Source organism: Ailuropoda melanoleuca, chromosome 16, assembly GCF_002007445.2.
Source record: "Ailuropoda melanoleuca isolate Jingjing chromosome 16, ASM200744v2, whole genome shotgun sequence".
Lineage (NCBI taxonomy): Eukaryota > Metazoa > Chordata > Mammalia > Carnivora > Ursidae > Ailuropoda > Ailuropoda melanoleuca.
The window spans coordinates 24,549,173-24,570,498 of NC_048233.1; the positions used below are offsets into that span (position 1 = coordinate 24,549,173).

Genomic DNA, 21,326 nt, shown 5'->3' on the forward strand with positions numbered 1-21,326 from the left:
CATGTAGCTCATGATTCGGTACTCTGGATGGGTAGAGAAAGGAGACCTGTTGGCAGTGTCCTGCACAGGTGGGGAAGCCAGGTACACACACATTCTCCCTTTCACCCGTGGGACAAATAATGGGCTGAGGTCTCTCTTGGCCTTAGGCTGTGCTGCCTTGGAGGAAGTGTGATGCAGGTAAAGTCAAGCTATTTCTTGTACCCACTTCAGTGTGTCCAGACTTGTATTTTTGTTGTTGTTGTTTTTTGTTCCAGTGGTGTGTTGAAACTTCTCTAGAAATCTGGACTTCCACAAAGCTCTTTTGTCCATGGGTAATTGTCTCAGGTAGTATATTCTAGGGGCTCCTGGAACATGGCTGAAGAGGGACTGGATCCAGTTCACAAACTAGTGCATGGTCCATAGATGGAACGAAGATTTGTCTACCTATTACCTGACACATAGGTAGGGGAGACTCCTCCCAGGTTCTTTGGCATATGATAGATGCTGGATCCTGCATTTCCCTCAAAGGCACTTTTGTCTTGGGTGAATGCCAAATTTTTGTTTTGGAGGGTGGGAAGAGACAAAAACAAGGGACATCTTTTGCTACCATGATGCTTTGTCAGAATCTTTTAATTTAAAGTGCACCCGTTCTCTCTAGGGTAACTTTGATTCCTGGAATCATTACGTCTGGACTTAAGCTTAGATTCCAGTTTTGAATGGGTAACTTTTTAAAATTTAAATTCTACTTCTCTTGACTAGTAAGTCCTTAATATGGTTCCTGTTTCAAAAGAACCAACAACTAATAGTCATTCTTCTATGTTCATCCTAAAATGGTCGCTTTCATCAAAAGGCTGGAATGTATCTCAAGATAAGGCCAAGTAAAGCCTGATCCTCTTTGGGGTTAGTTATACTGGGAGATGCTCAAAAGACATCTAGCTAAGCAAGCTGAGTGAGTCAGCTAGATGTTGACAACCAACAACAGGGAATAATACAGAAGGCTACTGGCATAGTAGTTCTGAATGAATCCATAGAAATATCTCCTCTCCCCCTTGGTAGAGCACAGTAACAACAGTTCATAAATAGTACCTAAAAATGCAGACTGCGATATAGATAAGACAAGACTGTAAATAGGTAGCATGGTCCTAGCACACTGGAAAGGGAGAAGCTAAGTCAAGAGTACAAAAGGATCCCAGTCTTTGAAGATGCATTGTGCAAGAAACATTTTGGATGAAGAAATAAACCAGGAACCCCAAGTGGGCACAAGTTGAAAACTCGGTATCTAGAATAAGACACAAACATCAGAACCCAAATAGAATTATATATAATGCAATAATACAGGACTGGATTATAGCTCCTTAAATCTTCAAGGCACTAACCAGGCCTGGTCACTCTTGTGCGTAGGTGAATATCTACACACGGTGGTAAGGATAAAAATGGCTCTAGCTTAGGGGAGAGGACAGATGCAAGGGCTGGGACCAAGATAGGAGTTGATAAAAGAGCAGTATTAATTTCACTGGCTTGACAAGGGAGCCCAGCAAACCCTTGTTTAAACACCAGTAGTTTTAATAGAAAATACTGACTTTATGTTTAAACAAAGCTTTTGTCCTCCTCTATAAACACTCAAGGAAAAATGACAAGCCGAGAATTAGCATTTAACACTGAAACAACATGTTTCTTGTAGCATGTTATGAGCCCCCAGATGAAGAAGCAGAAGTCTCACCAAATATACACCATATAACCATGACATTTCTGAGAGGTAAAGAGACCAAGATTCTATTCTGGGCTAAAAACAAACAACCTAGTAGCTTCCTTTCTTCTAAGTCTATGAAGTAAACTTTATGCTTCTTTTCAATATGATAAGTGAATGGACAGTACAGTTTTAGCAGGAAAAAAAAATGCAACATTATTCAAATGGGTAAATATAAATTCTGCTTTTAAATGGCCAACATGTACACAAAATAATTTAAAGTAAGATATAAAATAAACAAAACAACATTCTTCTTGGAAAAGCACTGTATATGATGCAGACTAATAGAAAAGATTTCATATTAAATATTACAAATCTCACCTAAATCCTGATAGTTTTTTTTAATGTTTAAAAATTGTCAACAAATGATTCTCTTTCTTCTAAAAGAATACTCCAATATTTTGCATTCAGAAATTTTAATAGTTTTATTTGGCAAAGAGAAGCCTAAGAATTTTTTAAAAAACATTTCCAGAGGGAACATCCTTTTACCATAAAATAAATTTGTGTGATTTGGGAGGACAAATTTCAAATGTATATTTTTTGATATATGTGCCAATTTTACAATTAATACAAAAAAGATAAAGTTAGTTGAAATATTTTAAAAATGTAAAAACCAGTCCAGGCAACATAACTATACATTCTTGCTGTAAAAGTACTTATATCAAATTCTGCCCAAAATACATATGCAATATAGTAAATTTTAGTTCCTCAAGTCATTCCTCACTGCCGGCTGGCTTTGCCATTTTCTGTTGTCTCCATTCTGAAAAACAGAAGGAAAAGATGAGTGGTAAAATGTATCATTCAGTAACTACCCAGATTTTTTCTCCAACTTTCACACGAAATTAAACTATATATTCATAGGACAAAAGAACTTTCACACGAAATTAAACTCTATATATTCATAGACAAAAGAACGTCCTTTAGGAAAGGACTACAGTTAGGGTCCCTCTGGTTACTCTACCTTCCTTGTTTCACAGATAAGAGTGAAAATTGAAGCGCAGAGAAATAGTCACTTTCCCAAGGTTTCATTTCAAAAGTCACTTTTTTCATGTTACCTGCTCAAGCTTAAAACTAAGGAAAAAAATCTCTACCATTTAGTCAAAAATTTATTTCCTTTTCCACTAACGAAACTCCTTTACCAATACGTTTTCAAGAGGTCTTCCAAAAAGGATATTAAAATAATCAGACCTGAGACTTATTCAATTAAAATCAACATTGCTAATACTGTATTGCTTAATAGAAAAGTATTTCTCCCCCATTTTTTATAAGATTCAGTATTGTATATTAAGTTGTTCCCCGATTTTTCCCTCTGTGATGTTTACTGAGCAATGAAACCCTCTAAGGAGTACTTTCAGGGTTACGATCAATAAAATCAAATCTTTTATAAGTACCAAGGATCAAAGCAGTTAATTCTTTCTCTTTATAGGTAACATGTATCAGCTCATTATATTAGTAATAAAAAATTGCTGAACACAGCAAACGAGCAGTGTTTATTACTTTAACTTATAATAAAGCAATTAGGAAAACCAATTTCTACAATAAATAATACAGACCCATTTTCCTCTTTAAGATGTTGATATAATTCAGCTCTGTTATTAACAGAGTTCAAACGTCCAGCAAACTCCTGATGTTTTCTGGAATTGGCGGTATTGATTCTATTACTCCACAGGGATAATAAGGACACTGGCCCTGGTGTTACATGTGAAAGAAGAGGAAAAGGTAGAACAATTTATTACTTCAAAATTTTCAAATTTAAAAAATTCACCCTTAATTCCATTGTTAATTTTATATAATTAAAGAATATCATCTTTCCTTATTCCAAATGTTCAGGGGTCCCCAAGACCAGCTACTAGCTTGGTGATTTGTTGGATGGATTTAAGTAACTAAACATAAAGTTATAATCTGAGCTAAGAATCACTGCAGCAACAGAGTAAGGATATACAGCCAGATCAGTAAGAGCAAAAGATACACTAAGCAAAGGACGGAAGAATCCACTTGTAGGCTTTCCATGCTCTCTCCCTGCAGTGAGGGGTCACACCAAGTGCATAGTCCCTCCAGCAGCAAAAATGTAGCCATGTGTGTACAAAATTTCTGCCAGGAAGCCTGTGTAAGACTCAGAATCCTGGATTATTAAGAGCTGGACACAAAGGCATTCTCTGCCAAACTACAATTACCAAAAGTCCAGACTCTAAGATGGAAGGCAAGTGTTCAGTTCAGATGTAAGACAAAATAACTTCATCATATAGGGAATGTTTTAAAAGCCAAGTTCCCAGATGCCAACCACGGGCCAAACTTGTAAGGAGGCTTTATTAATGATAACAGTTTCAAGCTCGCTATGCTATCTCTTTCCTGCACAATATAAAAAAAAAGGCAGAGCACTAGCACAGCCAAAACAATTTTGAAAAGTAGAAAAAAGAAGACTCACTACCTGATTTTAAAACTCTGCTTATAGTGATCATCACAGTATTGTATTGGCAAAAGGATAGATACATGGACCAATGGAACAGAAGAGAAAACCCAGAAATAGACTCCCACATATAAAATCAATTGATATATGATAAAGGTACAAAGGCAATTCAATGAAGAAAAAAAATAGTCTTTTAAACAAATGCTGCTGGAACAATTAGGATATTACTTTAAAAAAAAAAAAAAGAACACTAACTCATATCTTACACCATATGGAAAAAATTTAAAAAACAAACTCAAAATGGATCATGGCCTGAATGTAAAATCTAAAACTACAGAACTCCTAAAAAAACATGTAGGTTAGAATAAACCTCTGTGACTTTGGGCAATGCAAAGATTTCTTATAGATAACACCAAAAGCATAACCATAAAAAATTTGATATACTGGACTTCATCAAAATTAGAAATTTCAGCTCTGCAAAAGTCACCTAATGTTAGGAGAAAGACAAACCAGACTGGGAGAAAATATTTGCAAATCACATATCCAACAAAGCATGTGTATCCAGAAAAAATAAAGAATTCTCAAAATCCAACAAAAAACTCTCAGACAACCCAATTGAAATATAACCACAATATCTGAATGAGCCCTTTATTAAAGAAATACATACAGATGGAAAATAAGCAAATGAAAAGAGGCTCACCATCATCAGTCATGAGGGAAATAGAACATGAAAACCATAATGAAATACTACTACATACCTAGCAGAGGAGGGAAAAAAAAGAAATCTAACGAGTGCTCTTGAGGATGCAGAACAACCAGAACTCTCATTAACTGCTGGGGAGAATGCACAACGATACACCCAGTTTGGAAAAATGAGTTGGCGGATTCTAATAAAGCTAGTTATATACAATAGGTTAAAAAAAAAAAAAAAAACACTGACAAACACACAACACAGATGAATCTCAGATCCATTATGCTATATCAAGTAGGCCAACCTCAAAAGGCACTATACTTTATGATTTCATTTATATGGTATTCTGAAAAAGGCACAATTATAGGAAAAGAAAACATATAAATGGTTATACAGGACTGGGAGTAAGAAGAGTGTAGGATGATTACAAAGGGGCAGTCCTAGAGAATCTTTTGGGTGATGGAACTGTTTAACTCACAGAATTGCACACCAAAACGAGTTAAAATTTCTGCATATACCTTTCCCAAAACTAAATTAACAAAAGTCTTTTCTTTTTCTTATTATAAAACTAATACATATTCATTAGATAAAATTTAGAAAACAACATACAAAGGAAGAAATAAAATCATCCATAATACCCCTGGCTCTAACAGCTATAAATATTCTGGTCTTTCTTCAACGCCAAGAAAATGACATTTTGGCTTTTCTGTTATTTCATCATACAAAAGAGAGCTGAAGAGATTTCCACCAAATCTAGAGGGCCTATTTGGAATAGCCCAACCTTATATGCACAGTATATCTCAGGCACAAAATTCACTTTGGAGAGTCTTGGGAAGTCATTTCCCAAAACAGATGAAACTGCAGTATATAATAAAAGGTCCATATAAAAGTTGCTGATTAGAAGAGACATGTGACTTAGGTTGTAATGGAAGAAGAAACAAATTTCAAGTACTAGCCTTGAAAGGAAAGTTATAAGGGTTGAAGACAGCGATTTGCAACCAAGCTGCTTCTCATATGGGCCACTACATTTAGTGCTTCCAATGTGTGAAGCATCAGGGATCTATTTAATTTAAAGTGACAAAAAAAAAAATAAAGTGACAAGCGGGTTTATGTGTGTATACAAACTTCTTTTTAAAAATAAAATGGAGAGCATGGTGTATATGGTTTTGTAGCCTGCTTTTTTTTTTCTTTACCTTATATATTCATTCATTCACTCATTCAACAAGTAATAGCTGAACTTCTACTATGGGCCAGGAAATTGAGTGGTAGTGATATGAGTAAATTTTATTTTATTATTTTTTCTTCTTATTAATACTGTCTAAAGATTTTATTTATTTAGCAGGAGTGACAGGCTGAGGAAGAAGCAGGCGGAGGTACAAGTCGGCTCCCCACTGAGCAGGGAGCCTGATGTGGGACTTGATCCCAGAACGCTGGGATCACAACCTGAGCCAAAGGCAGACACTTAACTGACTGAGCCACTTAGGCGTCCCATAACAATAAATTCTTAAAAGTCCCAGCATTTTGGGTACTCGGCTGGCTCAGCTGGTAGAACATGAGACTCTTAGTCTCCAGGCCGCGAGTTCAAGCCCCACATTGGGCATGGAGCCTACTTAAAAAAATAAAAAGCCCAATATTTTAAAATGTTTCAGATTAGTAGCAGAGGCATGAAGTCAATAAGCAGTGTCAATGCAGGACTCTTAAGTGCTACCCCAGTGTAATCCTGGGGTGCAATGGAAGCACCTAACTTAATTAGGAATGGAGGTCAGGGAAGTCATTCCTGAAAAAGGACTTGCTTACGTTGAAATCTGAATGACACACATTAGCAAGAGGGAACAGTAATCATTATTCTTGGGCTTATTATATAAATTCCACCCTACAAACACACTGTTATTTAATTATTTTCTTACTAATAGGGTTTCGGTTGCTTGTAATTCTGTCACTAACAAATAATTTTTAGAGTTCTATTTTCCAAGCAACATCGAAGCATTGTTTAGACTAAGCCTAAATTTCTCATCCTAATCAATTGGCATATTTTGGCCTTGTAAGAACTAGAATAATTTATCAGACATTTATTTATTTTCCAGGCACTCTGGTTAATGCCTGAAAGGCAAATATGGTAAGATCACCTTTATCTCTGACTTCAAACAAATCAGTGAATGGAGAATATTTACATGTATCACATTATATATACACTAAGGAGAAGTATATAAAAACACAAACAAGGCTTCTCCCTAGGATGAGCTGCCAAAAATCATAATATGGCCAGCCCCCAGGTCTTATTACCTTGCCATTTATCCCAAAAGGACTAAATCTAATTTATCTTCAAAACAACTAAAGCCTACAATTTCAGGAGCCCCCAAACCCAACTCATATCTCTGATACCCAGTATTCCTTCAAGAAGAAATTAAGCATTTCAGTCTATAAATAAGAGATAAAATGAAATTAAAACATTGTGGCTTTTTTTTTTTTTTTTAAAGATTTTATTGTTTATTTGACAGAGATAGAGACAGCCAGCGAGAGAGGGAACACAAGCAGGGGGAGTGGGAGAGGAAGAGGCAGGCTCATAGCGGAAGAGCCTGATGTGGGGCTCGATCCCACAACGCTGGGATCACGCCCTGAGCCGAAGGCAGACGCTTAACCGCTGTGCCACCCAGGCGCCCCTGTGGCTTTTTTTTTTAACAATGAAAACATTACTTACAACTCCTCTACTGAAACTCATTCACACCACACTGTAGATGGGTAATAGTAGATCTATTCCTAAGTTCAGGAGGAGTTTAAGGAAAAGAGTTTGTCTTCAATAAACCTAGCATACTTAGCGTAGAATCAGGAATGTAAATGAAGTCAAGTTTACATAACTAAAATTTCTTAAAACACAGACTTTATAATAAAAGTGCTTATTTTCCAAAGGCTTCATTAATGAAGGTATGACACTACTTTTTCTTTAATGCCAACAAATACATTTTCTGCCTGTATTTTCCAAGGCTGTAAAAAGAATCTCCCAAAGGACATCCAGAACAGTTAGTAGCTCCTCCTCATATATACAACAATATTAAATAACACTGCAGAAAACAAACTAAATTAGAAAACTTTTAACAAACATAGTTACCAACACAGTTCTTACCCTACCTTTTGATTTTTCTACTGGTGGAGTTTCATCCATCTCAACAAGGGGCTTTTTGTTTGGAGGTTCTGGGGAATCAGGCGAATCTTTTATAATCTCAGCTTCAGCCAACTCCTCTTTTCCACGTTCTAAGATTCCTTTTAATCTTTTAGAGGGACAAACAATAAAATTTAAAGTTCAAATTTAAAAAAATCTAACTGGTTCAATAATTAAACTAAACTTTGCAAATTGGTTTTAATAAAAGCTGCTCTCACAGAGTAAACCCAGAAACTAATCAAAAGATAAATCTCAACCTAGAATCAGGTAAGAAAACTTAATGAATTAAACATATTTCCCTTTTCCTCCCACAATAATGTAATAATTCAGTAATATAGTTCACTGTAAAATAAGAAAACATGGGAGGAAAATTTAAGAAGTTAAAAATGTCAGAAATGTAATCTTTAGAAGAAATGTCACAATTTTAATTTTTACAAATATGGACAAAACACTATTTCAAATTACAAATAAGATTAAGAAATCTATCATCATTTGTGTCCTAGTTTATGTGCTGTAGAAATGTATTTACAGTCCGCAAATTAAGAACTAACCTCTAAGCTCATTTTGAGTTTCATCAGAGAACAGAAACACCTCAAAATATATAAAGATCAGTGTGGCTGAATGAGAATACGTTTTTTCCCCCTCTTCTTAAAGTGAGCTAATTCTGTTTCAGAAGTTCAATAGGCCTAAGAAAGAAATGAACTTCTATGGTCAAAGAGAATAAAATGTTCTACTTATTTTTGGATGAAATGATATGATTTCTAGAATTAGTTTCAAAATATTCCCATGTGGGAGGAATAGTGGTGGTGGTGGTGAGGTGAGTGGCTGTAGATATATATGAAATGAGATCTGCCATGAATTGTTAAAAATAAATGAGTAACTATTTGTTCTATTGTTGTAGATGTTTGAAATTTTCCATAGTAGGTTCCGTTTTGTTTTTAAGGGACTTAACTAACATCGCCATTATAGTATTTACCTGATTCTTTGCCTGATTTCTGGCAAGGAGGAAGAAGACAAAGCCAGCTGAAACGTTATGATACTTTTATTTAGAAGCCTTTATTACTTTCTATGTTTTTTTTAAATTTAACCTTGATGTTACCATATAAATCACAAACTAAGGAAAAAGAGTGCATTATTGCAGAAGGTTTTCAGAAGTAAGACTGCTCTTCCTCTATGCTCCCAAGGACATCCTGTGCCTACTTTTATAACTGCATTTTCCATACTTTGCTATAATCAATGACTTACATGCCTCTCTCTACCACAACACTGTACGTTCTTCCAGGGCAAGAAATCTGACACCAAACGCCTGACATATCCAAGGCATTTTAGTATTTACCGAACAAAGAAATAAAACCACATCTTTGATATTCATAATGCATAAAGCGAAGACTGATACCAAACACGGTATATTATGATTTTCAGAAGATCATTAGGAAAAAATTAAACACTACCTTTGCCCCAACAGTAAAAAAAAAAATTACAATTTTTTTTTTTTTTTTTGAGAGAGAGGAGAGAGAGAGAGAGAACATGCGCAAGTGCGTATACACACAGGGATAGCATGGTAGGGGCAGAGGGAGAGGGAGAGAATCTTAAGCAGGCTCCATGCCTAGCAAGGAGCCAGACTTGGGGCTCCATCTCACAATGCTAAGATCACATGACCTGAGCTGAAACGAAGTCAGATGCTTAACCAACTGAGCCACCCAGGTGTCCCTACAACTCTTAACACCACCAAGACATCTTAGATTTTAAAAATGATAAAATTATAGTTATAAACTGAAATAAATACATATTAAATGAATGTACGAATGTGCTACACACAGAATGTGATATGCCAAAAGGCACCATGGTACTACATTATCAACAAGTCACCTCTCTGAATCTTGCCAAGATTTCTCCTGTTCATAATCTTTCACTGCTTTCTCTGATTTGTCCTCTTTGTCCTCTCTCTTTCTTCCTCGTTTCTTTCGTTCTTCTTCTTCTGGGGGTTTGCTCCTACATGCCATCAGACATTCCAAGACTCTCTGATGTTTCTCCGAGTTGTTGATATGAGCTCTGACAAGGGTTTCTAATTCATTCCACATGATACGGTATTGTTCATCTCTGAAGTAAAGATTTAAAATAGGTTCTTAGAAATACTATTTAAATAATATTGAAGTGTCACTTGCTACTGGTAAAATAAAATAAAAGGAATCATTAAACATGGACTTTTTCTTCCTAGATAGCTCATGGTGTAATTCTAAGTTATAATATCCAATTCTGCTATTCTGTATTTTATATCATTTCATCTCAATCACATATATGTACCTATATACACCTCCAACCATATAATTTACATATGAAATACGTTAGCTTAAAAAACAGTATGTATCAAGTAATGTGATATATAGAGAAAGTAAGAAAAAACTACCTCTTAGGGCCTTTTCCTCTTGTACCAACTGTGGAAATAGGCAGAGGATCATTCTTCCTTTCCATATCAACTAAGTTGTATATTGTTTTTTGACAGTTTAACACATCTTCTTCTGTCAAAGATTCTTTCACAATAACACTGGCTAATGGAACTACCTGTTAGAATTTTTTTAAGAAATAAAAAGAAAATCTGTCTTGAAAAACAAATATCAAAGCATCTAGGGAGAACTTCAATTGATTTTAAACATCACCATGGTGAGATAACCTATAACCATCATTTCAATTTTCTATTAGTAACTCTTTATCTGTAGCAAACTCATATATGTGATTCTTTGCTCACGAAATGATATCTGTAAAGAACATATAACTAATCTAGAAGAAAGGTTGAAAACTATTTAATACTTACCGCTTGCATGTTAAAAATGGTGGTTTGTGAAATAATCATAGGCCAGTAACGGGTGTGTTTTTCTAACTGATCTTTTGCTCGCTCCAAAGGGATCTCAAGACTTCCATCGATTTTATATCTGGGGTCTAGAAAAGGAGTTAATCTGTTTTCCCTCATAAATTCACCAAAATCCTAATGATAACCAAATAAAATAAAATTAGAAACTATTTTCTAATGTTTCAGTATGGATTACATGTAATAGTCTGTTTCCCTGATGTCTTCTGTCCTGTGATATGCAACAAGGTATTTCCTCTAACAGTCCCCTTACTAATTTTTTCCCTTCTTTTTGAACATGAAGCCTAGCAGCCTTTATTACAGTGGAGATGAAGAAAGGCTCAAACATAAATGCATTCATGGTTCTTTCTACTTTTTAAAAACCAAGGAACACTCATTTTTCTTCACTTCTATAATTTAACTCTTTTATATCATACACAGATAAAGGAAGGGATTAATCATATTAGAATACCAATGCTTACTTAAAAATTCCTTGACATAACATCAAAAAAATGTTAACAGTGGTGAACTTTGAATGATGGAATTATAGGTGATTTAGTCCTTGTTTTTGATTAAAAAAGATATCTATATTCCCTAAATTTTCTACAATAAATACTTTGTTTTCTCCTTATTAAAAAAAAGATATAAAAATAATAAAGAAAATTCTGATCAAAAATAATTACCTGCAGTATGTAACACTTTCATGATTTACAAAGTACATTCCTATACATTAATCACATTTAACTTTCACACCACCTCAAAGTAAACAACCATTAAGTAGTGAACGTAAAAGAGGGGAGGGGGACTGAAAAATTAAAATCAGAACAGAATTTCTACCCAAAACAGACACAACTTCTTTGTGTATACCTTTAAATAACAAAATTTAGTATCATTTCCAAGTAGCAGCAGCCAAATACTGAAATGTTTTTATTTGCCATTAAGTTACTAGAAAATAAACTTCCACTTGAAATACTAGTTCAAATCAATTTCCATTGTTTCCTACAATTACAGTTGTCACTGCTATCCATATACTTCTAGATATACACTGAATACATAAGAAAGACTATAAAGTGATAAATAGCTCTTGTGAGTAAGTATTACAGAAAAGTCACCTAATCAAAATAATAATATATCATCAACTTCTCCAAACCCCATTTTGTCACAGATCTCAGCCTGTAATAGGCATTCAATAACTACTTGCTGAATGTGACATAGTCAAAACATACAATTTATAAATGTTAGAATCTTACTGTGATCCGGTAGTCTGTAACTCTGCCTCCACATCCTTCACTAATTGAAGGCGGATCTTCTAGAATGGATCGAGAACTGCTAAGGACATGCAAAAAAATCTCTCCTCCATGGCTACTAAGCATATGACTAATGACTTTGGAACCTGACTTTCGTGGTTGTTCCAATAAAACAGAACGACCTGTCAAAAGCAAGATTATGCTATCAGTGATAAAGTTAAAATAGCCTCTTATTTTTTCCCTTAAAATTTATGTCTAGATTTTTCATTTCATTAAACCTCATATTTTTTTTTAAACATTTTATTTATTTATTCGACAGAGATAGAGACAGCCCTCGAGAGAGGGAACACAAGCAGGGGGAGTAGGAGAGGAAGAAGCAGACTCATAGCGGAAGAGCCTGATGTGGGGCTCGATCCCATAACGCCAGGATCACGCCCTGAGCCGAAGGCAGTCGCTTAACCGCTGTGCCACCCAGGCTCCCCTTAAACCTCATATTTTAAGCAGCATTGGCTAATTCAGTATATCTGCATTTCAAGTCCTAAAAGTCTGAATTCTAGTCTTAGCTTTCTCTTGATCACTCCAAGCTTACATTTTCAAAATAAGGATAGTGGTCTCTGGTATAATGTTTGGTTACATTCTTCATACATTACAAGTACATAAAATTTTTCTCCTGGGCATCAAGAAGGAAAGTGAGATAACTGTTGGATAACTCTCTAATTATCAAAGCTACACAATATTTGGGGGAGAAAGCCAAGTCTCCATTCACTTCCACAATACCTCCTATATATCAGCATGGTTATCATAACTACTTTCTATTTCACATGACCAAAGGTTATTTAATCTGGACTTTATACAGTCTGATAATCAAATTTTGCTTAATTTTGACCTGCCACATCAGTGGTTTTGAACCTAGTTGATCACAAGAATCACTGGAGAAGCTATTAAGAATTTAAATCCAGTAAACTGGGGCACCTGAGTGGCTCAGTCATTAAGCATCTGCCTTTGGCTCAGGTCACGGTCCCAGGGTCCTGGGATTGAGCCCCGCATTGGGCTCCCTGCTTGGCGGGAAGCCTGCTTCTCCCTCTCCCACTCCCCCTGCTTGTGTTCCCTCTCTCACTGCCTCTCTCTCTGTCAAATAAATAAATAAAATCTTTAAAATAAATAAATAAATCTAGTAAATGGACTCTAATATTTTTTTTAATTTTCACACAAGGAAACCATGGATTTAAAGTCATATGTGTTAAGAATCATATGGCATAATATTGAAAATATGTTTATTTATGATTAAGGTAAACTGTGCAAAAAAGAAGTCAATGTATACTTTGCAATTTAAAATACAACAGGCCAAAATAAATGGTCTGTATTATTCTACCAGAAAAATCAACTTAGACTCTAACAACCAAATCTTTAAATTAAAAATACTTTAAAAATATATTAAGTAACATTTTTAGATATAAAAAATATATTAAGCAACATTTTTAGATATAACAATCTGAAAAGCATAAAGTCATCTTATTTTTAAACATCAGTAAAACTGCTAAAAGGGTACTTACGATTACACAACTTTTGGGAGGTAAAATATGTTTAGACTATCTTAAAGAAAAGAGCTTTCTAGAGTTCAGATTTTCACATTTCTTACTAATAATTTCACTTGTAATATTCTCAGACAAAACAACTAAATGTTGAAAATTACCATTTAGAAGAAAATTAGTAAGGCAGGAGGAAGGTCTACTATTTACGTCTACAGGTGAAATTCGGTAAGCGCCAGTGCAATAGTGTAATTCTGAAATGGAAGAAAACACTGATTTGAAAGAATATAATGGAATATGTCCATAATTAAAAGAGGAAAAAAGTGTTCACTGAGCCCCTAAAACAATGAAAAACAAAAATTCAAAAAGAGACTAATGATCCATATATATATATATATATTTATATTTTAAGAACCTTTGATTTATTCTCCTCTTTCAATTTCTTTAAAATACCTACCAATGTTATTTGTCCTGGGTGTGCACCACTTTAATGTTATCGTTTCTTTAAATGAGCCTTCTCTACTGCTGCCACCTATGTGGGTATCACCTTTAAGAATAAGCCAGAAAAACATTATTAAATAGGTCACAAACTGAAAATTGTTTACCCAAGTCTTCCAAAAACAGTTTAAACTCTAGAAGAGAAAATAACTCTGGGAGGACATCATTTTTATACAAGTCTCCTAGAAAAATACCAAATGGATTTGGATATTAGCTCTGATTAAAATAATATTATCCTCCAAATTTCTCATTAATTAATCATTTCAGTCACTGCAATGATAATCAAGAGCAAAAATTCTTTAAAAATTTAAGAATCTACAACTGCTTCCCTCTGACACCATTAAATAAGTATTAATATGGTTAAATACTGAAAGAAAGCTTCAGGAATCTAAAATTCACAACTGACCATACTGAATCCTAATGAATTTATAAGAAACATAAAATGAGAGGTCTAGAAAATAAATATATAAAAAGATGGAACAGTGAACATGTTTTGCCTTAAGGGAGTCTACAGTAAAATAGAGTGCCCAAATGTTAATAAAATAATAATGAACACATAATTGCAAATATTTTTCAATTTCTACTTTTCCTTTTAATTTTGTTTGTTCTATTTTTTAAATTCAGGAACTTAAAATTTCGTGGGGTCAAAATTGATCAGTATTTTATTCCGTTGTTTCTTTTCCTACATTTTATACCTAGAAAACCCTTTCCTATCTTCAGTGTGCTTAAACAGTCACCATTATATTCTTCTAGTTCCTGTTAATGCTTTCACTTTAAATTCTTTAATGCATTTGGGATTTATTTTGCCGTGTAAGAGGTAAGGGAGATTTTCCCCCAAATAATTAGTCATTTTTCTTAAACACTATTTGTCACACACTCCATCCCTTCCTCATTGATCTGTGATTTAAAAAACAAACATAAAAAAATAAGAAGTAAATATGATACCCAAATGTCTTAAATATTCGAAGGCTCATTTTATAATCATTTTTTTCTATTCCATTGATCTGTTTATTTATTCTCATGTCAGTACCATGTGTTTTAATTAACATGTCTTTAAATTGGTTTTAGTATCTGGTAAGGCAAATCCTCCTTAAATCATCTTTTCTGTCAAAACGTCCTAACTGTTCTCAACTGTCTATTATTTCAGAGAAATGCTGAAATAATTTTGTCCAACTTTAAAGGATGTTATTTTTAATTTCCTAAGCCGATATATTAATTGAAATAAAGTATTCCTCCATGAAAAAAACAGTAATATTAAACAAACACAAACTATAAAGCTGACAAAGCTTTGAAGATGACGTATACAGTACCATGAGCATCTATACAGAGATCTGACCTAATCTAAGAAATTAGGGGAAGGTTTCTTTGAGAAGTGAAAACTAGTTTCAGTCTAAAAGGATAAGTAGAAATTAACTAAAGAAATAAAGGAAAGTGAAGGAAATGAGGAATATTTGAGCAAGAAAGAAAAACAGCAGATGCCAAGATACTGTGAAAGGAAGGAGCATAAAAAGTTTAGGTCCGTGTCCCTCAAACAGAGGAGAGGAGTACATTGTGAGAAGAGAATGGAAAGGAGGACGGACCAGGCAATGCAAGGCCTGGTAAGACATTTAAACAGTTGAGTCTTTATCCTAAGGGTAACAGAAAAACAATAAAGGATTGTAAACTAAGGGGAACATGGTCAGGATTAGCATTCTGAAAGCTATTCTAGCTAGCACGTCAAGAGTAGACAGACCACTTAGTGGGCTACTATGGGATACTAGGTAAGAAAATAATGGGCTAGATCAGAGAGATGGTAATGGTGGTAGAGATGCAGTTGTATGGATGTATTTTAGAGATACTTAGTAGATAACATCAAGAAAATGTGATGATGGACTAGATATGAAGAATGTCAGAAAGATGTCTCAAAGATGACTGAGGTTTCTGCCTTAAATAGCTGGACAGACAATAGGGTCATTCACTTAGAGAGGGAACATTGGAAGACCAAGGGGCACCTAGGTGGCTCAGTTGGTTAAGCATGTGCCCTCGACTCAGGACATGATCTCAGAGTCCTGGGACTGCTTCTCTCTCTTCGTTAGCCCCTCCCCCCGCTCATGCTCATTCTCTCTCTCTCTCTCCAGTAAATAAATAAATCTTTAAAAATGATTTACTTAAAAAAGAAATAAATCTTAAAAAAAAAAAAGAAGAAGAAGAAGAACTGAACAGTTCAGGGAGCTCCTCAGTTGTTTTGGGAATGTTGAGTTTTAGGTGCCTGAGAGACATTTAATAGATATTACTAGCCAGCAGAATCTTGTAGATCTGGAGTTCAGGTAAGGCATGTGGGCTAAAGTGTAAGCTTACTCATCAAAATCCAGCTCTAATGTCATCTCTGTAAAGCTTGCCTAACTCATGGAGGCATAATCACACGCAACCCCTGTGTTCCCACAGCACCCTGTTTCTATGTCCACTCTAGCATTTACACATGGTGCCCATGTATCACGCATACAACCACAGCTCAAGCAATAACTCTTAAAGAAATATTTTGTATCACAAAGAACACTCTTAACATTTTTTGTTTTAAAAATAAATATTTTAAAAGTTGATATTACCTCACAGATTCTTAGTAATTTCCACATACTATAAAAACAAGTTCTTTACATTCCTTTGTTAAACATTAATATATCCATTTATCTTAGTAGTTTTTCTCATGTTAGAAATTTGTATTAGGCTAATTTCAAGACTCCTTATACACGTAACAACTGTTATGACTGGATGAAGGTATTAACTTCAGAAAAGATGCATACAACATGATCAAAGTCAACCATTTAATTTTCTGATAGCATCAAATTACATAGAAAATATTCTAAAGGGTTTAACCAAATGTCAAAACTTAAAGGCAATGTCACTGAATTTTAGGAATGGACGGAATACTACAGTTCATCTAATCAGCATCTTTAATTCAATAAAGTGTGCAACATGAAGTCTAGAAACATGGGACTTGCTAGCTGGTGGCAAAGATTTAGCTAAGACTTTTATCTATTATCTCCAGAGTCTCTTCCCCCAAAACCATGCTGATACAGTTACAGAAATCATGATTTTGGCAACGAGACCTACTGATTCAAATAATTTTTAGAGGAAAGAAAACAAATTTAAATTTCAAAACAACTGGTTTTTATGCAGGCAAGCTGGAACTCTATCACTTTTTCAAGTCAGTTCTTGTTCTCTTTGCTTTCCCAAAGTAGTTTGCTTGCAAAAGAGAAACTATGACATGACTGTCATGGCTGTCTTTCTCAGTATTTATTCCAGTAGCCTAGTGTTTCCCAGAGGAAAATTCTACAGCACACCAGTTCCATGGTCATTCATAGACAATACTGTGGAACAAGTCTGGAAAGAAATGAACTACTGTCCATTAGGTTTGTTTACTGACAAACTTCTCAAAGTTGTTAGTATGCTTTCATATGTGAGATCTTAGAAAATGCTAGTTTCCAGCGTCTCTTACTTACCACTTTTCAGGAAATCCACATGTGCATCTTTGTGATGAAGCAGCTCCACATCGTAATTGGCAGACGTGTTAGCATGTTGTTCTTCCTTAAAGCAAAATTTAAAATAACTTGGTTTTATTTTCAAAATAATTAAGTTATTAATTATTCATTTTGCTTTTTGCTTAAATTGAGGTAAAATATACCCAACAATAATTAGCTATAATGGGACAGTTTGCTCAGTAATTGATCTATTTAAAGATGCAATAGTTTTCCAAGGTAATATGAACTCTATTTAAAAACTACTAGCTATATGTAAGTAATAAAGTATTTAATGATTTTTCTTACATTATATCAGAATTAACATAAATGACTCCTCAAAAACTTGAGATTTTTTACTCCAAGTGCATTGTCTTGCCAATACATTTTATACATAAATATAATGTAATTGAAATAGTTCATACAAATTAAAAGTGAAATAGTTGTTAAAAGGAGGAAACAGCATCTTTAAATACCTATAGGAAATTAGCAAACACCAGTTATATAAAATAGCAAATACAGACTAATAAACAAGTTTAGTAACTTGTTTTCACTAATTATTAAATAAGAACTTCAATACTATCTATTTACAAGAAAAAGACAAAGATTGAAGAGTCACACCAGTTGCACACAAATGTGGTCGAATTTAAAAAGCAAGGTATCTGTCACCTTCAGAGTATTTTTCTTGCAATTCATGAAATTACAAATATTAAAATATGTTACGCTAATTTACTTGATAATTGCTTCTGCATCCAAATCATTCTATTGGATAAGGCTACAATTTCTACCAAAGAGCCAGACATTGGTATAAGGAGGAAATTAATAATGAACAGATCATATTTCTCATGAAATTTAGTGCTCATCATGTGGTGGCAAAACAATGAAACTGGATTTAAAGCCAATTTGAATTTTTAGAGATGGTGATCACTTTATATTTGCAAACATAACTGATAAAAATTAAATTCAACTCCACTCAATAAAAATTCACGTGAAGCTTATTATGGGCCAGGCATTGTGCTGGTCCTAGGCAACTTAATGATAAAATAATGGAAATGAACAGATACCAACAGATTCCTAAGAAAACCCATTAGTAAAATCATATGGCTTATATCTTTGGTTTCTCAGCCAGGATATAATAAACTTTTTAAAACTCTGAGCTATTTTTCCTTGTCAGACCTATTAGTTACAAACACCTTCATACTAGATGAGCAAGAACAAAAATATAGGAAATAAAAGATCCACTAGGATGCACAAAGTAAAATCTAATAATTGTCAGAAAAAGAATCACAGAAAAAGTCATCATTTAAGATACAGATTACATTTTGATGAAAATAATGAGAATATAGTTAAAAACAAAAAAATCGATATACAGTGCTCCTACTAAAAAAAAAAAATACAGAATTTTGTTCTGTGATCCTTTCTTGTTGCTTTTCACTATGTACTGACCTGGTCAAAGACACTGAATGTGGGCTAGCAAAATAGAAAATATGATATGGGAAGAAAAAGTTAAGGTTCAATTAAAATAATAATACATGTCAAACAAATATTTAAAAAGCAAAGCAGAGCTCTCAAATAGCAAGAAAAAGAGCGGCCTACCTTCATTGGAATATTTGTAATAGTAGTTGAAGCCAAGTCAAAATGTTGCTGCACTAAAATATTTAATTTGGTAGCAAGATGCCGTCCTGCACGAACACTATGAACTTCACTGGTTAAAACAGGAGATAACTACAAAAAAGTATTAAAAAAAAAAACCCATAAAACATTAATATAGTGTGACCTAGTGCCAAAATATTTATAGATTGAAGTAAAATATAAGTACTTTTATTTTTTAGAATTTAGAAAAAATAAAAAGGCCATAAATTAACTATGATCGTTATTTTATTTATTTATTTTTTAAAGATTTTATTTATTTATTTGACAGAGAGAGAGACAGCCAGCGAGAGAGGGAACACAAGCAGGGGGAGTGGGAGAGGAAGAAGCAGGCTCTCAGCGGAGGAGCCTGATATGGGGCTCGATCCCAGGACTCTGGGATCATGCCCCGAGCCGAAGGCAGACACTTAACGACTGAGCCACCCAGGCGCCTCTATGATCGTTATTTTAGCAATAAATTTTCATACACTCATTCATTCATATTATGTGCCAGAAACGTGAGCTATTAGAAGATACAGCAGTAAACAGGCAAAGTCTTTGTCCTCTTCAAACTCACAGTGGAATAGTCTTTGATTTAAATAATTTTTAATTTATAATTTTTACTTCTACTTATCTATATGCAAAATGGATTTGAAATGGCCCACAGAAATACTGTAGAAAATAATTAATTTTGTGGAGAGGAAAAACCCCCGTAGATAAAACAATTTATTGGAATGTGGAAATTGCCACAACACCGTATTTCTTCACCAATAAATGAGATTAAGCAGCCAAAAGTTACTTACAACAAGATAACATAAACCTTCACTCAGTCCAAGGTATACTATTTAGTGTAAATAAATTTTTAGTTATCATAAAATAAAGCCAACATGTAGCCACATTATCAAAAGAGGCAGAAAAAAGTTAACAAAAAAAAAGGCTTACACTGGAAACTACCTAAAAACACAGTGATAGAGCTAATGACCTAGAAATACCACTTAACTATAAAACACTCAAAGACATGTTTATATGAACTAAGGCTAAATGAAAAACCAGAACATAACAACATACACATTTAATATAATTATATAAATACATACATCCGTATTTCTAAACACACTGATGGAGAATATTATGTGATGCAAATCCATTTAAAAATCAACAGACTCATCTTTTCCTTTAAAATTGTTTGAATTTATATTTAAAAAGTAAAACCAATATTAGAAATTAGGTTTAGCCTTTTGTCCTCTGGACAGGTAAAATTAATTGTTATTGGAGTCTATTTTTGTTAAAAAGTGTGTTGTCCTTCTAATAATGAAAAAAAATTTTTATACAATAAAAAGTCATTAAAGCAACTGAAACCATTATAGTAACTGAAATTTTAGGAACAATACAGACTATGTATGGTTTTGCAACACATTTAGTTAAACTTCACCAGGCAAGCAAAACAGAAAACATTTTAACATCTACAATTATAAAGAATTAACCTAGGTGTTTTGCCATGGAGATTGCTTTGAAAACTCTAAACACGTTCTTGGCAGAAAAATGTCGGCAATACGATCATTGTTATGCTAACCCTTCTCAGCACTTATTCTTAATATGTAAGTGATCTTTCCTTCTATTACTTCTGCACTTACCTCCTTTTTAGGACGATCAGATACAAGGCTGTCTTCACCAACTGCATAAGTATGGATCAAGACCAGCTCACACTTCTGAATCTGCATGAGACTTAAAGAGAAACTTTTTACTTAGCATATAAGAATACATAGTTTGTAAAGAATCCAGATAGGTAAACTATTAAAAGTTTACTATACCAAAACAGTGTATCTCTATTATCAGATGTTACTGTTAACACAAAAGCTAAATATTTAGAAACACTGTATAACTGCTAGACTAGTATGAACATTTAATGAATATACGAATTTAGTTCAAATGCAAAAATGATACTTTGTGTGTCTGAAAAATAAAATAAAGGAAAATGTCTTGTAATCAGGAATAATTTTCAATAGATAAGTACCACAGAGAAAATGAATATATCGTATATTGGTTTCCCTTTTACTAACGATTTTTAAGGACAAAATCAGGAAATAATAATTGAAAATAATC

General features: G+C 33.9%; 1 protein-coding gene across 1 annotated transcript in view; it reads right to left on the minus strand.

Moving 5' to 3' along the window:
• Positions 1 to 1,918: 1,918 nt before the first annotated feature.
• INTS13 (integrator complex subunit 13) overlaps positions 1,919 to 21,326 on the minus strand; it is a 28,021-nt gene continuing 8,613 nt past the window's right edge. The window contains exons 6-17 of the mRNA XM_011222198.3: positions 20,858 to 20,948; positions 19,191 to 19,319; positions 17,580 to 17,664; positions 14,060 to 14,149; positions 13,767 to 13,856; positions 12,077 to 12,255; positions 10,794 to 10,964; positions 10,389 to 10,543; positions 9,851 to 10,081; positions 7,951 to 8,090; positions 3,280 to 3,415; positions 1,919 to 2,486 (exon numbers count right to left, since the gene is read on the minus strand). Of these exons, the coding sequence (XP_011220500.2) occupies positions 2,447 to 2,486; positions 3,280 to 3,415; positions 7,951 to 8,090; positions 9,851 to 10,081; positions 10,389 to 10,543; positions 10,794 to 10,964; positions 12,077 to 12,255; positions 13,767 to 13,856; positions 14,060 to 14,149; positions 17,580 to 17,664; positions 19,191 to 19,319; positions 20,858 to 20,948 (1,537 nt within the window). The 3' untranslated portion in view covers positions 1,919 to 2,446. The remainder of the gene's footprint in view (positions 2,487 to 3,279; positions 3,416 to 7,950; positions 8,091 to 9,850; positions 10,082 to 10,388; positions 10,544 to 10,793; positions 10,965 to 12,076; positions 12,256 to 13,766; positions 13,857 to 14,059; positions 14,150 to 17,579; positions 17,665 to 19,190; positions 19,320 to 20,857; positions 20,949 to 21,326) is intronic.